Source organism: Vanellus vanellus (assembly GCF_965231255.1).
Source record: "Vanellus vanellus genome assembly, chromosome: Z".
Lineage (NCBI taxonomy): Eukaryota > Metazoa > Chordata > Aves > Charadriiformes > Charadriidae > Vanellus > Vanellus vanellus.
In genome coordinates this window covers 50,105,701-50,128,014 of record NC_138908.1, presented here as the reverse complement: position 1 = coordinate 50,128,014, position 22,314 = coordinate 50,105,701, and the positions used below count along the sequence as shown (strand labels likewise).

Here is a 22,314-nt window from a genome sequence, read left to right as displayed (position 1 = left end):
AAGTATCTGATCTATCATTGTATTACATATTCATAAAAGCAAGAATGGTTTAATGTTTTAATTCTCTGTACAGAAACATTTCAAATTTCAAACTATTTTATAGATCTGCTTCTATCTTTCTGCAATCTTTAATTAAAAATTAAAATTATTTTTATAGAATATTCAGTATTTGTTTCCCACTGTATGGTACTAGAATATTTGGAAATTTATTATCTGGATTAAAAGATTTAAGAGAAAATAAACCCATGGAATTTTAAAGTAAACTTGGATTTGGGGATGTTCCTAGCAGTGCTGCTTAGAGTGGCAGGTGCATAAAATGCTGGTTTGCTGAACCTGGTCTTTGCTCAGAACTGAGGAACTCTGGGCCTAGACCAGCCCTTCAGTTGCAAACTCTGTACCTGCATCCTGGAACAAAAATTCTTGCTGTTACCAGGTAAATTCTCAATTTTGACATCAGCTGCACAGTGTGAGTTTGCATGGTGTTCCCTTAATGTAACACCCTCAGACCAATGCTCCTACATGTAGGAGGAATTTTTTACATTTTTTTACAGTCTCTGCTCCACCACACCTTACTTGACTGTCTTAGTTTGTACACAACCCTGTTCAGCCAAATGCCATTTTTAAGCTGGTTTTCAGTCAGTTAACACAATGTCATTTTACTACAATGTCTTTTTTTTTTTTTTTTTCATTCATGGGATCAAAAATCATATCTCTTAATTTACTAGAGAACTAAAATTTGTCCAAGAAGTTTAGCATTTCAAAGCAAGAGGCAAAAAGATCAAAGGATTAGTGGAGTGACTGAAATTAAGCAAGTTAAGATATTTTTCACTAGAATATCTAGTGGGTAAGACTAGAGCAGCTTGCCTTGCAGTAGAAACACAGACAAGGATTATTAACTACGGGATTAAAGGAAAATCTGGGTATTCCATTTAAAGCTACATTTTCTACTCATGCTTTTAAAAGGTCAAAAATGTATCTTGTAACCTTGTCAACTGATGCTTAAATCAGCTAATGCAAACATTGTTGATTTGCTTTATTTTTGAGACATACATTAGAACTGACTGACCTGTTCCTAGTGTTTTCAAAACCATGCATCTCTCCCTTCTAGCCTGTGTTTAATCATCCTCCTATAAAAATATAACTGCCTTCTGCTCAGCAGCAATGAACCAAACTGATACCACACATCACTGATCCTTAAGTACCAGACTTTCCCAACCAGAGGCTAACTGTTAATTCAGGGTACCTTTGCTTAGTGGAATAACCACTGTGTGTTTGTATAACATCCAGAGTTGGGTTTTATTTATTTTTCTGTTGATACTGATCAGTGGAATACACATATACTTACTGCAGTCTCCCAGACATAACAGCAATGAATGTTTTACACGCCAAAAACTAACTAAAGAGGTTACCATCACACCTGAAACTCCTATTACCTATGCCTGCCACTAGATTTTCAGAGCATTCCACCATCCACCCTACAGACTTCAAACTTTAAAAAAAGCCCTTCACAGTGCTGAGCAGTGTTAGTGATAAACAAGGCTGTTATATTATAAACCAAATTCAAAAGTTATAAACAGGAAATGGTCTCCCTGTTAAGTGGAGCCAAGAGAACCACAGAATAGCCCAGGTTGGAAGGGACTTCAGATCATGTGCTCTAGCCTTTCATGGGAAAGGGAGCCTAGATGAGATTGTCTAGCAACCTGTCCCATCGCATCTTAAAAACATCCAGCAACAGGGACTCTACCACATCCCTGGGGAAGTTGTTCCAGTGATTGGTTGTTTGTCCTGAAAAAAATTTTCTTGTGTTGAGATTGTCCTGGTTTGAGGACACATGTTTGTGTCTGATCTTATGTTGAGATGAAACATGTCTGTCATATGTTTGTGGCTGATCCCCATGTTATTTCTCTGTACGCTGCACCACTGATTTTTATTTTCTTCTTTTAAGCAAGCAATGCTTTGTGGGGACTGAGGCAAAAGAAGGGTTAAGTGCGGTAGAACTAATCGGGAGGAATAAGCAGCTGCAGCACTGTTCTGGCAGACGATGAAGTTGTGTGAAGCTACTCCCTAGATAAGGAGGTGCTGCTCACATGGAATAGATATCCTTCTCGGTGGGAACGAGATCTTTTAGAGTATGCGATGGTGTAAACAAGTAAAGTAGAAAATTACTGGCCTTGGTAGAAAAGTATATAAAGAGCATGCTTGCTTAATAAAGCTGATTTTGATCCTGCATATCGGAGTCCATGCCTTTTCAATTGCCATGACTATATACAATACCCACTTAATAGCTACTAATTTAATTTTACAGCAGACTTAGGGGAGTTCTTGTCTATCCTGCCTCCACTGAAACATACAGGGGCATGTTTCCAGGGTGCCTGGAAACTCTGCTAAGCTACATGGAAAATAAAGAGGTGATTCGTGACAGACAACACGGCTTCACTATGGGCAAATCGTGCCTGACAAATTTGGTGGCCTTCTATGATAGATAGCATTGGTAGGTAAGGGGAGAGCAACAGATGTCATTTTCCTGAACTTGTGCAAAGCATTTGACACTGTTCTGCATGACATCCTGGTCTCTAAATAGGAGACACATGGACTTGACCAATGACTACTTGGTAGATAAGGAACTGGTTGGATGGTCACACTCAAAGAGTTGTGGTCAACGGCTCCGTGTCCAAGTGGTGAGCAGTGACAAGTGGTGTTCCTCAGGGGTCGGTACTGGGACCAGTGCTGTTTAACATCTTTGTTGGTGACATGGATCTTGGGATTGAGTGCATCCCCAGCAAGTTTGCCGATAACACCAAGTCATGTAGAGCAGTCAATGCACTGGAGGGAAGGGATGCCATCCAGAAGGACCTGGACAGGCTTGAGAGGTGGGCCTGTGCAAACCTCATGAAGTTCAACAAGCCCAAGTGAAGGGTCCTGCACATGGCCCAGGGCAGTCCCATGCACAAACACAGCTGGGCGGAGAATGGATTAAGAGCAGCCCTGAGGAAAAGGACTTGGAGGCGTTGGTTGATAAGAAGCTCAACATGAGCCAGCAATGTGTGCTTGCAGCCCCGATGGCCAACAGCATCCTGGCCTGCATCAAAAGAAGTGTGGCCAGCAGGTTGAGGGAGGTGATTCTGCCCCTCTACTCTGCTCTCGTGAGTGCACACCTGGAATATTGCATCCAGCTCTGGAGCCCCCAACATAAGAAGGACATAGACCTGTTGGAGTGGGTCCAAAGGAGGGCCATGAAGATGATCAGAGGGTTGGAGCACCTCTCCTATGAAGACAGGCTGAAAGAGTTGGGGTTGTTCAGCCTGGAGAAGAGAACACTCCAGTGAGACCTTATAGCAGCTTTTCTGTATCTGAGGGCACCTACAAGAAAGCTGGAGAGGGACTTTTTAGAAGGGTGTGTAGCGATAGGACAAGGGGGAATGGCTTCAAACTGGAAGAGGGGAGATTTAGATTAGATATTAGAAATTTTTCACTTTGAAGGTGGTAAAGGCACTAGAACAGGTTGCCCAGAGAAGCTGTGGAAGCTCCATCCCTGGAGGTGTTCAAGGCCAGGTTGGATGGGGCTTTGAGCAACCTGGTCTGGTGGGAGGTGTCCCTGCCCATGGAGGGGCTGGTGGAACTAGATGATCTTTAAGGTGCCTTCCAACTCTAACCATGCTATGATTCTATGAACAAGACAGTAGCAAGCACCAGTGGCCAATTAGATGTAGAACTGATTTAGTTACCTGTGACCTTTAAGCATATGTCTCATATAGGAAATACCTAATGAACCTCTGGATCTTGAAATTAAGCATATATTTTAGTCACTTACAGAGCCTGAGTCAAAGGAATTACAGGGGAAAAAGCCCATCAGAACCAGCTGGACAACTTACTAAGTAGACATCCAAAACTGAAGCATTATCATTTTCTGTTTCCAGTGTGCTCTGTTCTGAAGTCAAATAGATGGCACTGTCTTCTAAAGTGAATGTTGAACTCGAAGGCAACCCTTTACTGCAAAGAGAAGGGACACTACAGTCAACCACAATTACAAGTTAGAGAGAACTTAGTCATAGCTTAAAATTTTAAAATACATTTCTCTCTTAAATATAAAAGCTTTGAATACTTCAAAAGACAGAATGTAATTGGATAAATATAGTTGTGTTGTCAATGGCTAGGTAACTAGTAGCTTATATTTGACTAACATACACAAATTACAGTTTCTACTTTTGCATTAATTAAAATTTTATCAGGAAGCAATAACGCTCCTGAACTCTTATACTTATTTAAAGAATGAAACTAAGTCACAGCAAATGTGGGATAATTTCATTAATTTCAAAAGAAGTTACTTCCACATTACACATAGTGTAAATTTTGGCAGCATTTCTTAATTCAAAATAGGGAAAAAAGATGCAGTAATTAGGCACAGTAGCATTGGACCTTCTCATGTAGATACAGGCTCACTTGCAGCCAACAGTTCAGAAGGTAAAGTCGGAGAAGAACAAGAGTACACTGTAATTAATACAGCTCTGCAAGGAAGTAGTATTTACAGAGCAGGTACACTGTGTTATTTCATTCATAGATATGATTGCAGATAGCAATCTCCTTGCTGCTGTGACTTGCACGCTGAATAATTAGAGATAAACTCTGCAAGTAAGGAGGACTCATCTCCTGCATGAAGAATTGTTTATTAGGAGGAGAAGTGTAGGAAAACTGTTGCAAGACAGAGCTTTCTTTCATATACCTAAAGTTGAGTAAATGTCCACTTTGGGAACCTGATCTGTAACGTGTATAAAGGAGAAAGTGGAAATTCCAAGTCACTGCCATGTTAATGTCCATCTGGAGCCCACGCTGGTGTCAGTATGAAAGCAACTGCTTTTGCCCAGAACTGAACTCTTCTGCAACTGCAGTATAGTGCTAACATGTAATAATGTAATAACACCTTCTTAGTTACAGCTGCTTAGTTAAAAATCATTTTCATGGCAGAATATGACAATCATTTTGTTTGTTGTACTTGCCTTGCAATGACAGCATGAAGAAGATGCATCCCAACTGGCTAAGTGACTATGATCTACATGCAGATATGCATGAGAACAAGATTTACAATTTTTGTATGAAAAAGGAGAAAAGCAAGAAGTCTGGGGTTTTTTTTAAGGTCTCATCCTTAGTGTTAATGTGGATGGTATTTTAAGAAGCACTAAATATTTTATCCTTATGCTGAAGTTAAGCCATACTTTGACCTTATAAATCAGCAGACTTCAACACATTTAATCAAAAATCAGGCTTAAGTTCTCCTCTTGAATAGAAAATAAAATAAAGCCTTCATTTTCTGAAGTCCTTCTAAAATGCCCTCTTGGACATGAGATGCAAAAAAATCCTCCATCAAATCAGCTTAAAAAGTTAAAGATAGTTAGGGATTGCTACTTGCAAATTTGAAAAACGGGGTGTTGGGCACAAGATTTTCAGTAGGGACAATTAAATTAGACTGACTTTCTGCAGATTTGTAAAACAATGTAACTTCTACACATTTTAATCTAAGGATGATATATGTAAGATCCTATTAAGTTTCTAAAGAATAAGAGGGAAAAAAAATCACACTTTGGCAAGGAATTAGCATAACCGGGCAGGATTATCTAAATAATAAATAAATAATAATAATAAATACAATAGTAATAAGAAAAATATCAAAATAATAGTGTCCTTCAAACCTCCCCAAATTTTAATTACTATTTCTGTCCTTGATATCTTATTTACACTAAACTGAAGAGACACTTTTAGAAATAAAAGACTTCTCTTTTCATGGAAAACCAAATATGCCTCATCATAATGTGTCTACTTGCAAGGCATCCAGCAGGACACAGGTAGGACTCTTCAGTCTCCTTTCCAAGTCATTACATAGCCTTTGAAGAATGGCAGAAACAGTGCCAGGTAATAACAACTAACTGAAGGAGAAGTTTGAGCTGTATTTTAGCTTTGGTTGTTGTTTTGTTTTTTTTTTTTGTTTTTTTTTTTTTTTTTTCTCCTGCAGTATGAAGAACAGCTCTTGTAGCAATATAATTATCAGCTTCTTTCAGATAGTGCCAAAATACAACAGCCATGAGCTAGAATGAGCCACTGTGTCTCCTCCGTTGTTAGAAATGTAATAAAAATAGGCTTTGATGTCTATCTTTGGATGTCAAATATGCTTTTCTGCAGCACATCCCACAGAATATTTATCCCCTAAATAGCAGTGTGTTTGCAACATCCAATGTGTTTGAAAACTCTTATATAAGCTTTTAAAAAAATTATCAGCACATTGCATCATGAGTTTTGATTTTTTAAATCTCTGTGTATAGAAGTTAGTCAGAAAAACATCTTGCAGGACAAATGAGCAGTAAAACTGTTGTTCAAAGGTACAACTCAATACCAACTGTTGCAGAAAATCTCTTGCATACATATAAATGTGAACAGGGACAACAGGTATTTATGGACCTGGACTAAATGCATTAATTAATCTAATGTTTACAATGTAGAAATATATCACCTCTAAAACCTAGCCTTGCATTTCATTTTTATAAATTCCATCTGTGTCTGAAAAAAAAAGTATGTCGAACAAAGTAAAACTCCCTTACAATACTTCACTAACACTGTTGACAAACATCAAAACTACAGACCTCAGTGAACAATAGATATGACTGATCTTCTAAATGCTGCTTCAAGCGAAGGAGTCTGACAGTGAGTCTGTGCTACTACACTCACACTAATGGCAAATCATGACCTGTGAATCAGTAAACATCACAGTAAGCCCATCAATTTCACATGGTCAACAAACCTATACACCTTTGCTGGTGCCAATTAATACACCTTTGCTGGTGCCAATTAAAAATCATAAGACCTCTTACTTTTGTACCTGAAATACACACCTAGTTGAAAAGAAATGGTGTAAGCAATCAGAATTTAGGAACTCAATCTAGATTACAAAACACTGAGTAATAACAGCCAAGTCCACCGAGAGGTACACATTGACATGTATCAGTCCTTCGAGGGATCTACACATGAAATCTGTTCTAGGAAGCTGTTCTGGATCCTCCTCACCAGAAAAAGTTAATATAATGAAATTAGGTTTGCAAGGATGGGCATGGAATATGAAGCAGCAAGTAGAGCGACAATTTCAGTCAAGGAAACATTTGCTTATGTATTAAATAACTACTATTACCATTGCAATGTCATAGGCACATCTGTGTATTTAACTGAACAATAATTTTAAATTCCAAGTGAGAAGGAAGTATAGGTTATGTCCAGAAACACTGGCTAAATAATTTATAAAACTTCTTTTTCTCTGTGAAGGAAAACATGATATTTTCAGGGCTCTATTAAACTACAATAAAAAGTGCTGCAAACAGGGCATCAACAGCTGAATAGGATTAGATCAAATTAATTCAGTAAGCACAGACAGAGGCACTCCTACTTCAGTACATATGCAGAGATCTTCACAAGAAAGCTCACAGCAACATAAGGCAATGCTTTTAAAATGTACCAAAAAACCAACCCGACACACTGTTCAGGCTGCAATGCCAAATTATGTCACTCTGTTCATCCAGCATAAGGAGGCAAAGGATCCCATCAAATCAGGAAACATGAACACTTTAAAGTGATGTTGATGAAAACTTACAATTCTGCAGACTGTCTTATGATATGGTAGGATGTCTCACAGGAAGATAGTACAGAGAACCAAAGTATGAAGCAACATTCTGTATTTCATGATACTGCAATTTGGCACAAATTATGGAAAGGCCAGGCTTTCAGATATATAGTGCTGTTTTTACACTTAGAATCACAGAATAGTCAGGGTTGGAAGGGACCTCTGGAGATCATCTAGTCCAACCCTCCTGCCAGAGCAGGGTCACCTGCAACAGGTTGCACAGGACAGCATCCAGGCGGGTTTTGAATGTCTCCAGAGTGGAAGACTCCACAACCTCTCTGGGCAGCCTGTTCCAGTGCTCCACTATCCTCAAAGTGAAGAAGTTCCTCCTCATGTTAAGATGGAACTTCCTATGTTCAAGCTTGTGCCCAGAGATTGTGAGATTAAAATAAAAAAATCCATAAAAAAGTCATATATATATATTTGCTGGTGAAGGGCATATTCTTGAGCTAATGCTCCTTCCATAGGGCTACCAATGCCTAGTCCCTAACAGCTGCTAACCACAATTACCTGATGGTAAGGTCAGGTCACAAGTACCAGCAGAACCTCAGATCTACACTGGCTTGCTGCAAAGAGCACATCAATTTTTTAGGAGGCTTTTATTTTTTCTGAATGGGTGGAGCCACTTGGTGAACATTTTACCAAAAGAAGGGTCCCTCAGTCATCAAAGTGAAATAAACCCTGGAACAGAGCAAAGTCTTCTCTCTCTGCCTTGAGGCTGCCTACCTATATAGCACTAGAATCAAGGAAAGACTCAAAAGCAGGAGATGATGTCTCTTGTTATTCACCAGAACTTTTATCAGAAACTTCTAGGCAGTACCTTTGAGCAAAAAATAAATTAAACAGGTATAACATAAACAGGGTACTATCTTTATTTACTGTTCTCTCTTTTATTAATTTTTATGTTTGCTTAATATCCTGTTGAGTTACATAGTGGTGGTACTCTTTCTAGAGATGTTTTGAGAGGATGAACTTTTGTAACAGGAAATATAGTCATCTATGAAATCACACAGCCTACCTTTCTGAAAAAAAAAAAAAAAAAAAAAAGTACCTTTTACATATCGATATATATCTATAGGCTTGGCAAAAGAACAGGTGAAATTAAAGGGTCACTCAAGGCTAATTACAAAATACCACACTGGATCACTTGCTCAAAGCAGACTAAGGAAATTCCATTCACAGGACCAGTCCTTTAGTCTTTGTCCCTTTTTCCATTGTCAGGGACACTGAGCTTTGCCTTTCAGAACAGCACTGATCTGCCCCAGGGACAGAACCTCTGCTTTACAGAATAACTGGTTATCTGACAAGCTTTCATTAAGGAAATACTCGTGCTAGGTCTTCTAAAAAAAAAATCTTTGTTACTGCTTTCTTGCCACAGCTAAATTATTGACAATTTTTCAGAGTCTTCAATAAAAGCAAATTATGTCAAAATATGAAGTCTCTAGTTTTGCCACAGTTACTAATAATTTCTATTTAGAGTTTCTAGCCTTTATTTTATACAGAAGCCTCCGAATCTCAGTGGGCAAGCAAATAGTTCACATCTGAGCATCCGTCAGCTCTCCTTGCTTTGCTGGAGTTAATGTCTGTTTTGAATTCTTACTTGCTATATGGTATTTAAGACTGAATCTAGACACTTACACGAAGAAAATAGTTAATATATTAAGAGTAGTTTCACATACTTAAAAAATACATGAACAGAGCAGCATTATAACCACACAGACTACTTTAAATAAGATTTGTAACAAAGCAACATTAATTTTTTCAAGACTCATACATTATTAAGCATTCTCTAATATTTCAATGACTAAAAGATTAAGTGTAAGTAGCTCAGAAAACTTTATAAGGAGAAAGAACTCTACTTCTTTTTCAGGAAATCTACATGCCTCACTGATCCCTTGCTACTAATACTAACCACTCAGTACTTGATCCTAAGGACTGATAATCCTTAACCATTTACACTGAATTCCAGGATTACTCAGTATTCCTCCGGCTATGAAAGTAACTCATGTTACAACCTCAACTTCAGTGAAAAGCTAGTAGGAAAAAAGCAAATTTTAGATTAATTTTTCTTAAGACCATGAACTCCACAGGATAGAGATCATCAAACTAGGTATTTGTGTGAGGCTTAAACCACTGCAATTTACATGTACCTTAGTAAATTGAAACTGGCACATCATCCAGATTAGTTTTACACTTTATAATTGAAGCCAGAGACCGAAATTTTATATTTTAATATGTGTTCAGGACAAGCATTTACGTGCCAAGAAAGATTGCCTCTTGTATTTCCACAAACAGTTCATAAACCAACTAAATTAAACCCAAATATTAACTTCCGACACTATTGGAGAGGGGAAATGCTGTTCACTTAGATGGCATTGTTTTCTTCTAATGCCAACATATATCATTAAGAAGATATCAAACTGTGAGATTAAAAGAAATATATATTAGTCTTTTGTCCAACAATGCTTTTTTGATGTTTCTTCAGGACTGCAGGTAGCAGTGTTACACTCTTTAAACCAGTATTCTTCAATCTGCTCTTCTGCTAAGTTTCTTGCTCTGTTAACCTTGACAGTGTATTGTTGTTCCAACATAATGGGTAAGCAAATAAATATAAATTGTTTATTTGATTAAGTTCCACTGAACCCTTTTAGACATTATACATTAGCATTTAGACATGTTACTATTAGAACTGTAATCCTATAATAGGAAGGAAAAAAAAGAACGACAGTACACCTTAAAGCATAAAAAGCTCTTCAGATACAACAAAATAGAGCTTCTACCAGCACATTAATGAGATTTACAAATTACAGCCTTTTTTCAAATTAAATAACTGAGCTGAAACTGACATGTACATGGAAATTCTGCATAAAAGATTAAAAAATTAATCTTGTAATTAATCTCTTAACAGCAACACATGCTGTCAGCAGTTGGTAACTAAAAGTTCAAATTTATGCAACAGCATCATCATAGCACCATTGACTGCCAGTTTTAATGCAGACTTCTGGTAGGGCAAACACAAATGGGGGAGAGAGGGCACAGGAGAAAACAAGCAAAATCCCTATATACACAGTGTATCAGAAAGAGCACTTCAGTAGAACAGAGGTGGTGTACGATTTCAACAGTGCACCGAGATCTCATCCTTAATTTTAGATTGAAAAAGAAAGAAAAGCAAAGCAACCCCCCCCCCATTTTTGCAGTTACTTTCTCCCATTCGCTAATGATGAGCCACAATGAGTGTGCTCAATTGTGCTGTTGCCCTCCTATTGCTAAAGCAGTCTATTTTATCTTGGTTCTTAATTAAAAAAGAAAAAAAGAAGCAAAAGTAATTCCATCACAGGAGAACTGGGAAAGCCTTGTTTGTCTTTAAGCCACAATTACATGTTGCTTCAATCACAGTCAAATTTTCTTTCCCATGGGGATTCCCCCAGTGTCTCAGTGCATCTGTTCCTAGCATTAGAGCATTCAAGTCTTTTTCCTTCACCTAGCTGTTTATTTTCATGAAGCTTGCATGAATTTAATCTTCTTTGAGTCAGATTCAGACAAATTTGTGTAAGCTTCAGGAGGTAAGGGTGGTGGGTGGACAGACAGAACATTTACACAACACACAAAAGTTTGTCTACATAGAAAACCAGACTAGCAAAAGGTGCGATTAAGTATTCTTACAACAGGAAAAGTAATAACCTATAACTCCCTTCCACTGAAAAAAAAAACAGCAGAAGATTTTACTTTTATTTTCTAACCTGTCTTTGAAAAGGTTGTTTGATAGAATGTCAAGTCATGAGACATTTCAATTCAAAGTCTGGATGTTTCAGAAAGTTTTGACTGTGTAAGAGAAAAAAACCCACAACCCTTCAAAATCTTCTAAAATTTCAAGTGGTCTGCACCAAAAAACAGCAATGCAAAGGTAAGGCAAACAAACAATTGAAAAATATACAGAAAAGCAGAAAGAAGAGGAAAGAGAAGGCAGAAGTCCATCCTACACACACACATCTTACAGAAAGGAGGTACAGAATACATAAAGAGAAACAAGAATTAGATTTCATATAGATTACTTTCCTAGGCTCAAACATAGAATAATTCAGCAACCCTCCTTATATAACCCGTAGTATCTTGGCATTGCTCTAAACATAGAGAGATGAAGTATCCCTTTAGGCATCATGGAATTTGTTTGGGTTTGTGACTGGAAGCCATGAGACCTGCTGAAAGATACACTGGAAAGAGACTTCCTGTTTTGTCTTGCAACTCCTATTTAAAGCATTCCAGAAGCACCTGTAAAGGCATTAACCTCCTTCAGCTCTTTGCAGTTGTAGAAGCAATGTCAACTGAGACAACAGTCATACTGCTCAGGACACTCAGATTTGTCATCTTTAATTTAATTCATCAGTTCTCATTAGGAAAACTTTACCTGGAGGGTGAAAAAATCTGTTATCACTTCTGCTATAAAAATAATCCTTGATATAATACGTATTACATCTCCTAAAATAAAGCAAATAAATGCTTTCAAAGAAGTGTATTTGGACTCCAAATTGAACACGTATTCTAGTGGAAAACAGACCTTTTGGGTATTAAAATATCTCTGCACCAAATATAAACCTACTTGAGGAGGAGTGGAAAATCTTTGAAAATTTTAATAGAAGCAATAAATTGTCGATTGTGTTGTCTTACTAAATGAGTACTTGACATTGCTTATGACAGAACCACTTGACTGAGAAAGAGCTTCACAGAACAGGAACCAGCTGTCTTCTGACTAACAAGAAAGCCTACATTTGCTATATAATATATGTCACATTTGTCCGTTTTTTCCTTTTTACTTCTCTTTTTTAGATAAAGTTCCTTTTGTGCTGAAAAATACAGCCATCTTCCCCTCCCAACTACTGCTTCATTCACTACTTTTACCAGTTCCTCTTCACCCTGCCTGAGTAACACCTTGAGTTTTCTCTAACTCTTCAAAGACTGAGGAATAACTTGGTGAAAAAAAATCAGCTAGCAGTCTGGAAAAACACTCCTAATAAGCTGTGCATTTATGACTGCAGCTCTTTTTTGCTTTAATCACAAGTCCCTAAATGCTGCTCTGCGTTATCTACCAATTAGTTAAGCCAGTTTTTTAATCTGTACCCAGTCAGGTCTACGTAAACCCTCCTCATATCATAGAGCCTCAGGAGCCATCTCTGGCTCAGCAAGTCACCTCTGTCTGCTTAACCACATTGGCAGCAGTTCCTTGCTTCCTACGAGTGCTGAGCACCCTCAAGGAGAGATGGTGCTGAGCTCCTTTCTCATATAAAATGCCATTTCCCTCTCCTCTGAAAATGATTACATTCATGGTTGACAGAAACAGAGGGTAATTCTGAAAAAAAAAAAAACCAATGTTAAAAATATGGTGCGTGCTTCCAGGTATCCAAAAAGTACCACTGCTCTCATTTTAACAAGGTAACAGCATCTGTTTTCTCACCAGTATGGGCACATACTGCTCATTAGCATTAACAGGAGTCAAGGAGCTGTACGGATACCATACTATGCACAAAGGATTATCTCTCTGTATTACTCTTAACCAGAGACTTCTGACTGGTTACAAGAAAATTCATGTATTCTCTCCTTTGTGCTAGGACACTTTGAAGGAGGAGGAAAAAGCCTGATGAAGAAGATGCCAAACTCATTCTGTTAAATAACTGGAAGCAGAATGTCATAGCCAATTATATATTTAAAGACTGAAAGCAGGCTCACATTTGTAAACAAATCATTCATTTAGGCTTTGTTTCAAGGACTGCTCCAGGCTTTCTGTTTATCAGAGACAAATGGCAAAGTGATGAGTCCTGCATCACAACATTTTGTAGTACTCAGAAGCATAAGTCCAGCAAGAAAAATCTAAGACATCTACAGCTTAATGCATCATTGTAGCATAAGGTTTTTTGTGTTTTTATTTGCCTGCCATCTTTTCTTATGGGAGGACTGAAGTCCCTCCAATGTACCATAAAAACATAAATAAAACATCAGCTGGATACATTATTTAGTTCCATGAAGAAGGAAGGACCTCCCTGCACTGATGCAGAAAGCAGAGGTGGCTACAAAACCTCCCAGGATCATCCTGGGAAAATTAGTTTAATACATAGCAGCTTTCTTAAATCCTAAAAGAAAGCCGCTATCTATGACAGGGAAGCTAATCCTCATGAATCATACATACTGATGTCGTGACATGCACCAGTACTTGGTCAGGAGAAAAAATTGCCACCGAGTCATAGCTGAAGAGGATACATCTAGGTCAGCAAGAATGTTAGTTGGTCAGCCCCGGTGGCAGATCTCTTGGCTACGCATCAAGGTCTTTTGTTTTGACACAAGACATGGAGAGCCACACATCTGCGAATGCCGGTGCAAGGTCTGCTGTGTTAGAGAACGTGTCCTGTTGTACTGATGAACTTAAAGTATGCAAAACCGGACTGCAGACACTACAGTTCCAATCTGATTTTGTAGGATAAGGATGTGCAGAGTAATCACATAACTGACAACATGTATTACATTTTAGGTTACTTCATTAACTAAATCACAACTGGAGAGTAAACAAGTCTAAACATACAATCGAAGTGTAGATCTGCTAAAAATCTTATTTATTTTAGAATTATTCTGGAATATCTTTACAGGAAAAGATCATGGACTTACTCATAGTTTTTCTCTACAATTAATTTATGGAGGGTAGAGTACTTGAAATGTTTTATTTGCAGTAAATCTGAACTCTTTATAAAGACAACTTTGCATTTCTCCTTTGATGACTGACGCTAATACAAAGTAGTTCTGTAGTTTTATCTAATGCTTAAAGCAAATAAAAAAACCCAGTACTCTATAGCTTTCTATGTAGCAAAGCTAAAACTTGGCAAAAGATCATTGAATACCAAAGTCCTACAGCCAACTTTGTCACAAACTGGACAAGACTGACAGAAGTTGGCTTGAAAGAGCTCTATTTCTACTAACGTGTATTCATTAGTAATTTTATTTCCTAAAGCTTGTGTAGATGAATTTTGGGACAACTTGTGATGGTTCTGTAATTAAAACTTCATCTTTGTTACACCCCAAACCATACCTCATTCCAAATTTTTATAGCAAAACATCAGACGTATGGAAGATGCCACATCAGTGAGATTTATTTAAACTTCATGAAAATGGAAGCTGCAAATAACGCTTTGATCAAATAACTCTGCAAGTCATTTTACTTCTTATGAAAATGCAGTTGGTCAAATTTTAACAGAAGGTAAAATCCTACTGCCTCAAGATTGCTTTTAAAATAACTTGATCTTTTTGGACAACATGCAGTTTAAAGTAAAGAACTACATCTTGGCACATGAGTAAGCTTATAAAATTTATATAGACACTGTGTAGTCCAGGATGCCAAAGTATTCCAAACAAAATTCAAGATACTTGAGTTCACAGTGGCTACCTTTCTTGACAAAAACAGACAAAGAAATGGCTGTTCTGCAGTATGGCACATAGAATCATAGAATCAGTGAGGTTGGAAGGGACCTTTAAGATCATCAAGTCCAACCATTAACCTACCCTGATAAAAACACCACCACTCCTAAACCATGTCCCTAAGCACCTCATCTACCCTTTTCTTAAACACCTCCAGGGATGGTGAATCCACCACCTCTCTGGGCAGCTTATTCCAATGTTTAATAACCCTTTCAGTGAAAAAATGCTTCCTAATATCCAATCTAAACCTGCCCTGACATAACTTGAACCCATTTCCTCTTGTCCTATCACTTGTCGCCAGGGAGAAGAGGTCAGCTCCCATCTCTCTAAAACCTCCTTTCAGGTAGTTGTAGAGGGTGATAAGGTCTCCCCTCAGCCTCCTCTTCTCCAGGCTAAACAACCCCAGATCCCTCAGTCGTTCCTCAGTACATGGTAAAGAGATCTGCAAGCAGGCAAGATGGCACAACGCAGCACACTTCAAGTGTACGAGCTAGCATACAGGCACACACACAGATGGTCTCCCAGCAAGACTTACTGCATAACCATGATATTGGATAGTCATGGCTGAAGTATATTCAAACACAACTCAAATCACACTCAATCTAGCTCACAAGCATCTGCACAACTTTTCTTGACACTTCCCTGTTTTTATCCTTCCTGGGTTAAAATTAGACAGGCTCTAATCACACCCATGGGGGAAGTTTCATAGAAATTCACTTCAGAAAATGGTCATTTTGAAAGAACTTAAAGCAGACCTTTCAGCACTGAACATTCAGAATAAAGGTCAACTTGAAAGTAGGTCCCCTTTCTGAGCGCATCACAGTTTTCTGCAGCTGTTTTAGGCTACAGCCAAGTTATAAGTGCTTCCTACCCTGATGTTAATGTAGTTTGGTTCATGGCACAGACTAAGGCCTAAGAAAGTTTTAATGCCCAGTTTAATGCCATGACAAAAAGTTCAAAGTATACTATAACATTTTTGCTGTGTTTATGCTTTCTATTTTGTGACACCAATCATAATATATATAATAACAAACAAACATCACAAATCCTATGGGCTCATGGCACCCCTCCTTCACTGGAGAGGTTCAAGTCTAAGCTACAGAAACACTTGCCCCTTCTGATTTTTCTTTCAGAATCCCCTTCCATTGCACACATTGTCAGAGTTTTAGCAAAATGGTGGGGAATTCTCTACCACATGTACAGCCTTTACCTGCTAGAATAGAGCATAGGTTGATCACGTTGGTAATGCTCATCAACATTCAAAGAAGAAGAAGAAATTGTGGTTGCCAAGGAAGCCGCTTCAAAAAGGGATGGTGTGCTCGGCACTAGATCTGGCCGGTGGCGTGAAGCCAGGACTGCATATACAAAAATAAAGAACATTAACAAACTTCATTTCAAATTGAATCCAAGAATCTTTATGCAAGTGTATAGAGTCACACAGCACTCTCAACAGCTTCTTGAAGCTTCTTAATATGTTTGAATTAATGAGATTGTACTATTCATGTGCCCATACCCACACTCTTTTGCATTACAGGGTGAATTTCAGCTGCTAGCCAGTACATTCAGCAGAATACAGAGCAATCCCAAGGTCAAATATTAAACAGTGGTATGAATACGTGATGAATTCTTCTAAGTTCTGGGCCTTTTCTCACACTACCAGGGCCCCATTTTCAGATGGGATTAGGTGGCTGGTTCTCCTTTGAGCCTGGCTGCAGATGAAAGGGACAAAGTCTGTATCTCTTCAAAAAGACTCTGGGAACAAAGAACTGAGCTTCAAAACACTTCATGTGACATGTTTGTTTAAAAGTCAGTGAAAAGAATAGCACTGGCTCTGGCCTTAATCTGCTACCTGGACTGGATACATTTTTTTCAGGATCCCCTGAAATCCAAAAGATTAACATCATACTATAGCCTTGATTCTGACTTCCTCTTGCTCCTGAAGGTCCACTCTGCCAAATATGACTAACAACTCTCTCCATGAGAATAACCTGACACTAAAGTTTTGAAAGATCAGCCAGATTGGAAGCTTTCTAGTTTTAGGGCTTCTAGAGTTTACACTAAATTCTTTAAAAAACATTGTTTAGGCAGTTGATTTGAAAGACCTTACCTTCTTCATCAAGGCTGGCGTAGCTTTGTCCTTCAGCAAGAATGCCATGCTTTTCACCCTTCCACTCCTGGCTAACCGCACACACTATTTCTTGTGATGTTGCCTTCAGGGCTGTGATGGAATTGCATCGTTTCTTTGATGGTGAAGACTTTAAAGCTGCATTACCAAATGAACATAGGTGTTAAATGATGCCATCTTATCTCCCTCCACATCTTTAACAGCACATAGAAAAGCAAGCCATCTATAAAGCTAGAGTTTCTGAATACAGACAAAGAACTCATCCAGACACAAACCCACTTATTAAATACTATATTAAAACTAGAGCCAAAGGCATTGTTATTTCATCTATAAGTGCTTTTGTCTTTTTCTGATGTTTCTTCCTGCTCATAGGACAAAAAAAAATCAAGTCAGTTAACCACCTTTGACATCGCTAAGTTACAAATCTCCTATGGAGTATCAACCCATGTAATCAGAGACAGAAAGATACAGAAAACAACAGAAGACAGGAAAACTGAGAAGACATCTGGAATATTCTCAGAGGTTATGATCATTTCCTTGAGCTGTGAACTACTGCTATATAATGATGTATCTGCTACTGCAAAATTTCCACTCCAGCAACATGGGTCAAGCATCTTCTTTGGGTAAAATAGACATTTCCAAAATATTGATGGCTTGTACGCTCAGGTATGAGCATCCCCTTTATAATTCTTACCAGGGCCTGCCTACTTACAATGGCATTTTGGGTTCATATTGCAATAGTTCATATTGTGCTCTACTACAAAATTCAAAGCATCAAAGCCACTTGGCTAAAGATTGAAGAAGAGAATCAGATGCGTAGCTCCAGGATATTGTTAAAAAATAACATAGTAGACAGCTGCTGAGTTAGCCTCTGCCCGAGGCTGAATCTGCTTACTATGTTTTTATTGTTATTTATGGAGGCTTGTTCTGTGCACTAGAGGAAAAAACCTTCATTCAAAACAGGGCTCAAGAGTTTAAACTGAAATGTCTAACTCAAAGTTCAGCAAAAATGTTCCTGAAGGCAGAATGCTCCCAACTCTGTATTTTATGAAAGAATGATAATGCATTTTAACCATTAATCCACATAAAAGTAGATTAATAGCCTTGTATGCAGAGTGGATCAATAAGAATGTGATATTAAGACATGTTAATAGCCTGCAAAAATGAGACAGACAAATTAAGTTTAGAGAGAAAAATGAGGCATGATGTCCTTAACTGTACATTGTAGTTTTCAAATACAGAATGGGATGTGTCTTCTGCTGACATAAATCTAGCAGCCAGAATAAGAAAAAAATGAAGACTCACATGTTCAGGAAACATATATGGCTGCATGAGACATTTATTTTGTCCAACACACAGAAGTATCAAGTTGACTACTCCTTAGAGTGCAGTGCAGAGGAGTTTGAGTATTGTATCAGACAACAGAGCTCCTACCAGTTCTCTGGCAAAGTTGTTCTAGCGTGTAAGAGATGTGAGTGTCAGGAGGCTCCTTCCTCCTTTCACCTGAATTTTGCTTCATATTTTTTTCATAATACATCAGATTCTTTTAGTTTGACATTAACCATCCTTTCCTGGAGGATTTAAAGTTTAACAATTTAAGTTGTTAATTTGTGCTAGTATTCGTAGTCATTCTTGTTTCACTTAAATCTCATTTAGTTCTATCCTTCATTTTTATTTTGTTCTACCTCTGTCCACGTAGACTTGTTTCTCACTGCAGATAACTAATGACAATGATAGGAGACCAGTGTAACACCAGTCAAAAACGTATTTACAAAACACCTTCTATCACTTTGATACAATGCCATATTCTCAATACCTTTTCTGTAATATTAGAGCCAAGTGTCCATTCCATATTTTGACATTCATCTCCAAACTAAATATATTTCCACAAGTAGGATTATCAAACTGCTAACTAGGATCTATTTTAGAGTATAAGCTCCTCTATAAACTGCGTAGTTCTAGCCAGTCAATTTGTATTTATTTTTCAAGAATTCTGCTTTATAAAAAAAACCATGAAACTCACAAAACATTTTCCTAAAGGCTAAGCAGAAATACACCTTCTCTTATGGGAAAAAAAAGTGCAATTTCAGCACCTCCACAGATTTAAAAAATACTTTGGCAGTAAAGTAGTAAGTTAGTATGAATGCATACTATTTAAACCAGTTGATCTGTATGTCTTATAATAAGGTTTTATACCACTTGCCATAATTGCTGAAAAAAACCCCCATTGCTCAGATAACCAGAACAGCTTTTCCCCAAAGAGCAGCCTGGGCCACAGTAAACCCCAAGCACTTATCTTTGCCCTGCTGGTATATTCATCAGGTCTTCCCTACAGCCTTCCTCACTGCACACATGCTGAATGCATCTCAGTGGTAGTCACTATCCTTCTCTGTACTTGTGATGCTTCAGACTGAATTTCCTCTCAGTAGCCTGACCAACTCATAGAGGAATTATCCATCAATTCATTAATATTTATGACTCCCCAAAAGTCTTATTTTCCTGAATAGCTGTCACAACATAGCAGGCATATATGGAATCACTAATTAGGGTTAATTCACATTCTCTCCTTTTCTCTAAAGACTGCTTTGCGCTACTTAAAACATGTCATTCCGTATTTTTTTTTTAGTTCAGCTACTCAGCTTTCTCCTTCCATAAGTCTATCCCATTGTTTTTCTTATTAGTAATTTCACAAAGTACTTATGACCTACACTTCTGATTTTTTGATGCTTTTAGTTATCAGTTTTTCCTCTTCCTTCTTGCTCTTTTAGACCTCATAACATATCTTGTTCTAACCCGCCACGTCTCTAACTTTGGTTTTCGTGGACAGGATCAGAATTTCACAAGCTTATTTGAAATAATTTGATTCTGTCCAGAAAGAGTTGGATACTGGTCTTACTATCTTTAGACAAAAGTAGAGTAACAAGGCCACTACAGGCTGAAAAATATTGACTTCCAGTGGTAGAAATTTTGGTGAAAATAAAACCTGATCTGAACTTTTGTCGGAAGAAGCCTGTAAGATGATGAGTCTCTAAAATTTCCTTTTTTTTTTTGGTTGTGCAATTCTGCAATGAGAAGATACTTATCACATCTGGAGAACTATAATTCAAGGGAGATATGAACATATGAACTTATGTTCAAGATGCGTATTCTTGAATTTTTCCCTGTTAATTTTCATAGTCAGGCTAAATGGAGCAAGTGTGAAAATAAATCTGTTCCTAAATACTTGCAAATTCCGTTGTTTTGCTTCCTAGCTGTATCCAGATTATGGTAAAATATCTACACTGCTCACTCCACGGGACTAAGGCAACATTAATTTGTTCCTTTCAGTTTGGAATCAAGAAACAAAATGTGGTAGCTATTTCTCCAATATTTTTGCTGAAATCTAACCTCATATGCCTACATGGTAGTTACTGCAGTGTTTGGACTCTTTGGAAGGTACAGTGCACAGTTAATTTTCTTTGTAGTAGGTCTATGGTGCTATGTCTTGGATTTGTGACGAAAACAGTGTTGACAGCACACCCAGATTTTAGTTATTGCTGAGCAGTGCTTATACAGCATCAAGACCTTCTCAATGCTGCCCTGCCAGCAAGGAGGCTGGGGATGCACAAGAAGTTGGGAAGGGGGCACAGCTGTGACAGCTGACCTCAACTGGCCAGACGGATATTCCATATGATATGACGTTGTGCTGAGCGATAAAGGATGGGATAAACAGAAGCAAGGGCATTTGTCTTCCCAAATAACCATTATGCATGATGAATCCCTGCTTTCCTGGAGATAGCTAACTATCTGCCTGCTGATGGGTAGTGGATTAATTCCTTACTTTGCTTTCCTTGCACATGCAACTTTTGCTTTCCCTATTAAACTGTCTTTATCTCAACCCAAGAGTTTTTTCACTTTTACCCTTCCAATTCTCTCCCCCATTTCACCATAGGGGGAGTAAGTGATCGTCTGTGCAGGGCTCAGCTGCCCACTGGCGTGAAACTACAACATAAAGGAAGAACTCGCCTACGTAGGATCAATCTACCCTCCATACCCAATGCCTTAAGAGGATGTACAGTTTCAGGGTCTACTTTAAGTTATAGAAATCAATTAATTTAATTTGAAAGGAGTGACAATCAATAGTTAAATTGTTGCTGCAAGACTTAAACTTTAACCTTTGGACAACTCTTGGTATTGATGTCCCTCTGTAGTGATGGTGGGTTTATCTTGGCTTTTTTTCTGTCCCTGGTGTATTGGGTTTCCGTGGCAAGGTTTTGATAGCAGGAGGGCTACAGGGGTGGCTTCTGTGAGAAGGTGCCCCTGTGTCCAATACAGCCAGTACCAGCTGCTCCGAGATGGACACACTGCTGGCAAAGGCCAAGCCCATCACTGACAGTGGTAGCACCTCTGTGAAAAAACCCCACCCAACTGTGCAACACCAGCAGCAGTCAGAAGAGAGGAGTGATAATATGCAAGAGACACAACTCTGCAGACAACAAGGTCAGTGAAGGAGGGGGAGGAGGTGCTCCAGCCTCCAGAGAAGAGATTCCCCTGCACCCCGTGGTGAAGACCATGGTGATGCAGGCTGTCCCTCTGCAGCCCATAGAGGTTAACAATGGAGCAGATAGCCACCTGCATCCCATGGAGGACCACATGCTGGAGCAGGTGGATGCCCAAAGGAGGCTGTGACCATGTGGGAAGTCCATGCTGGAGCAGGCTCCTGGCAGGACTTGCCACCCCGTGGAGGGAGGAACCCACACTGGAGCAGGGCTGCTGGAGGGATTTGTGACTTAGTGGGGGACCCACATTGGAGCAGTCTGTTCCAGAAGGACTGCACTCTGTGGAGAGGACTGACATTGGAGAAGTTCATGAAGAACTGCAGCATGTGGGAAGGACCCACGCTGGAGAAGTTCGTAGAGTACTGTCTCCCGTGGCAGGGATCCCACACTGGAGTAGGGGAAGAGAGTCAGGAAGAAGGAGCAGCAGAGACAATGCGTGGTGAACTGATTGCAACCCCCACTCACTCTTCCCCTGTGCTGCTTAGGGGGAGAAGATAGAGAATTCAGGAATGAAGTTGAGCCCAGGAAGAATGGACAGG

General features: G+C 38.7%; 1 protein-coding gene across 1 annotated transcript in view; it reads right to left on the bottom strand.

Moving 5' to 3' along the window:
* The window catches only part of PIP5K1B (phosphatidylinositol-4-phosphate 5-kinase type 1 beta), a 118,382-nt gene that overhangs the window by 5,686 nt on the left and 90,382 nt on the right, over nucleotides 1-22,314 (bottom strand). Inside the window, exons 12-14 of the mRNA XM_082497910.1 lie at nucleotides 17,220-17,375; nucleotides 16,323-16,467; nucleotides 3,873-3,990 (exon numbers count right to left, since the gene is read on the bottom strand). Coding sequence (XP_082354036.1) covers nucleotides 3,873-3,990; nucleotides 16,323-16,467; nucleotides 17,220-17,375 — 419 coding nt within the window. The remainder of the gene's footprint in view (nucleotides 1-3,872; nucleotides 3,991-16,322; nucleotides 16,468-17,219; nucleotides 17,376-22,314) is intronic.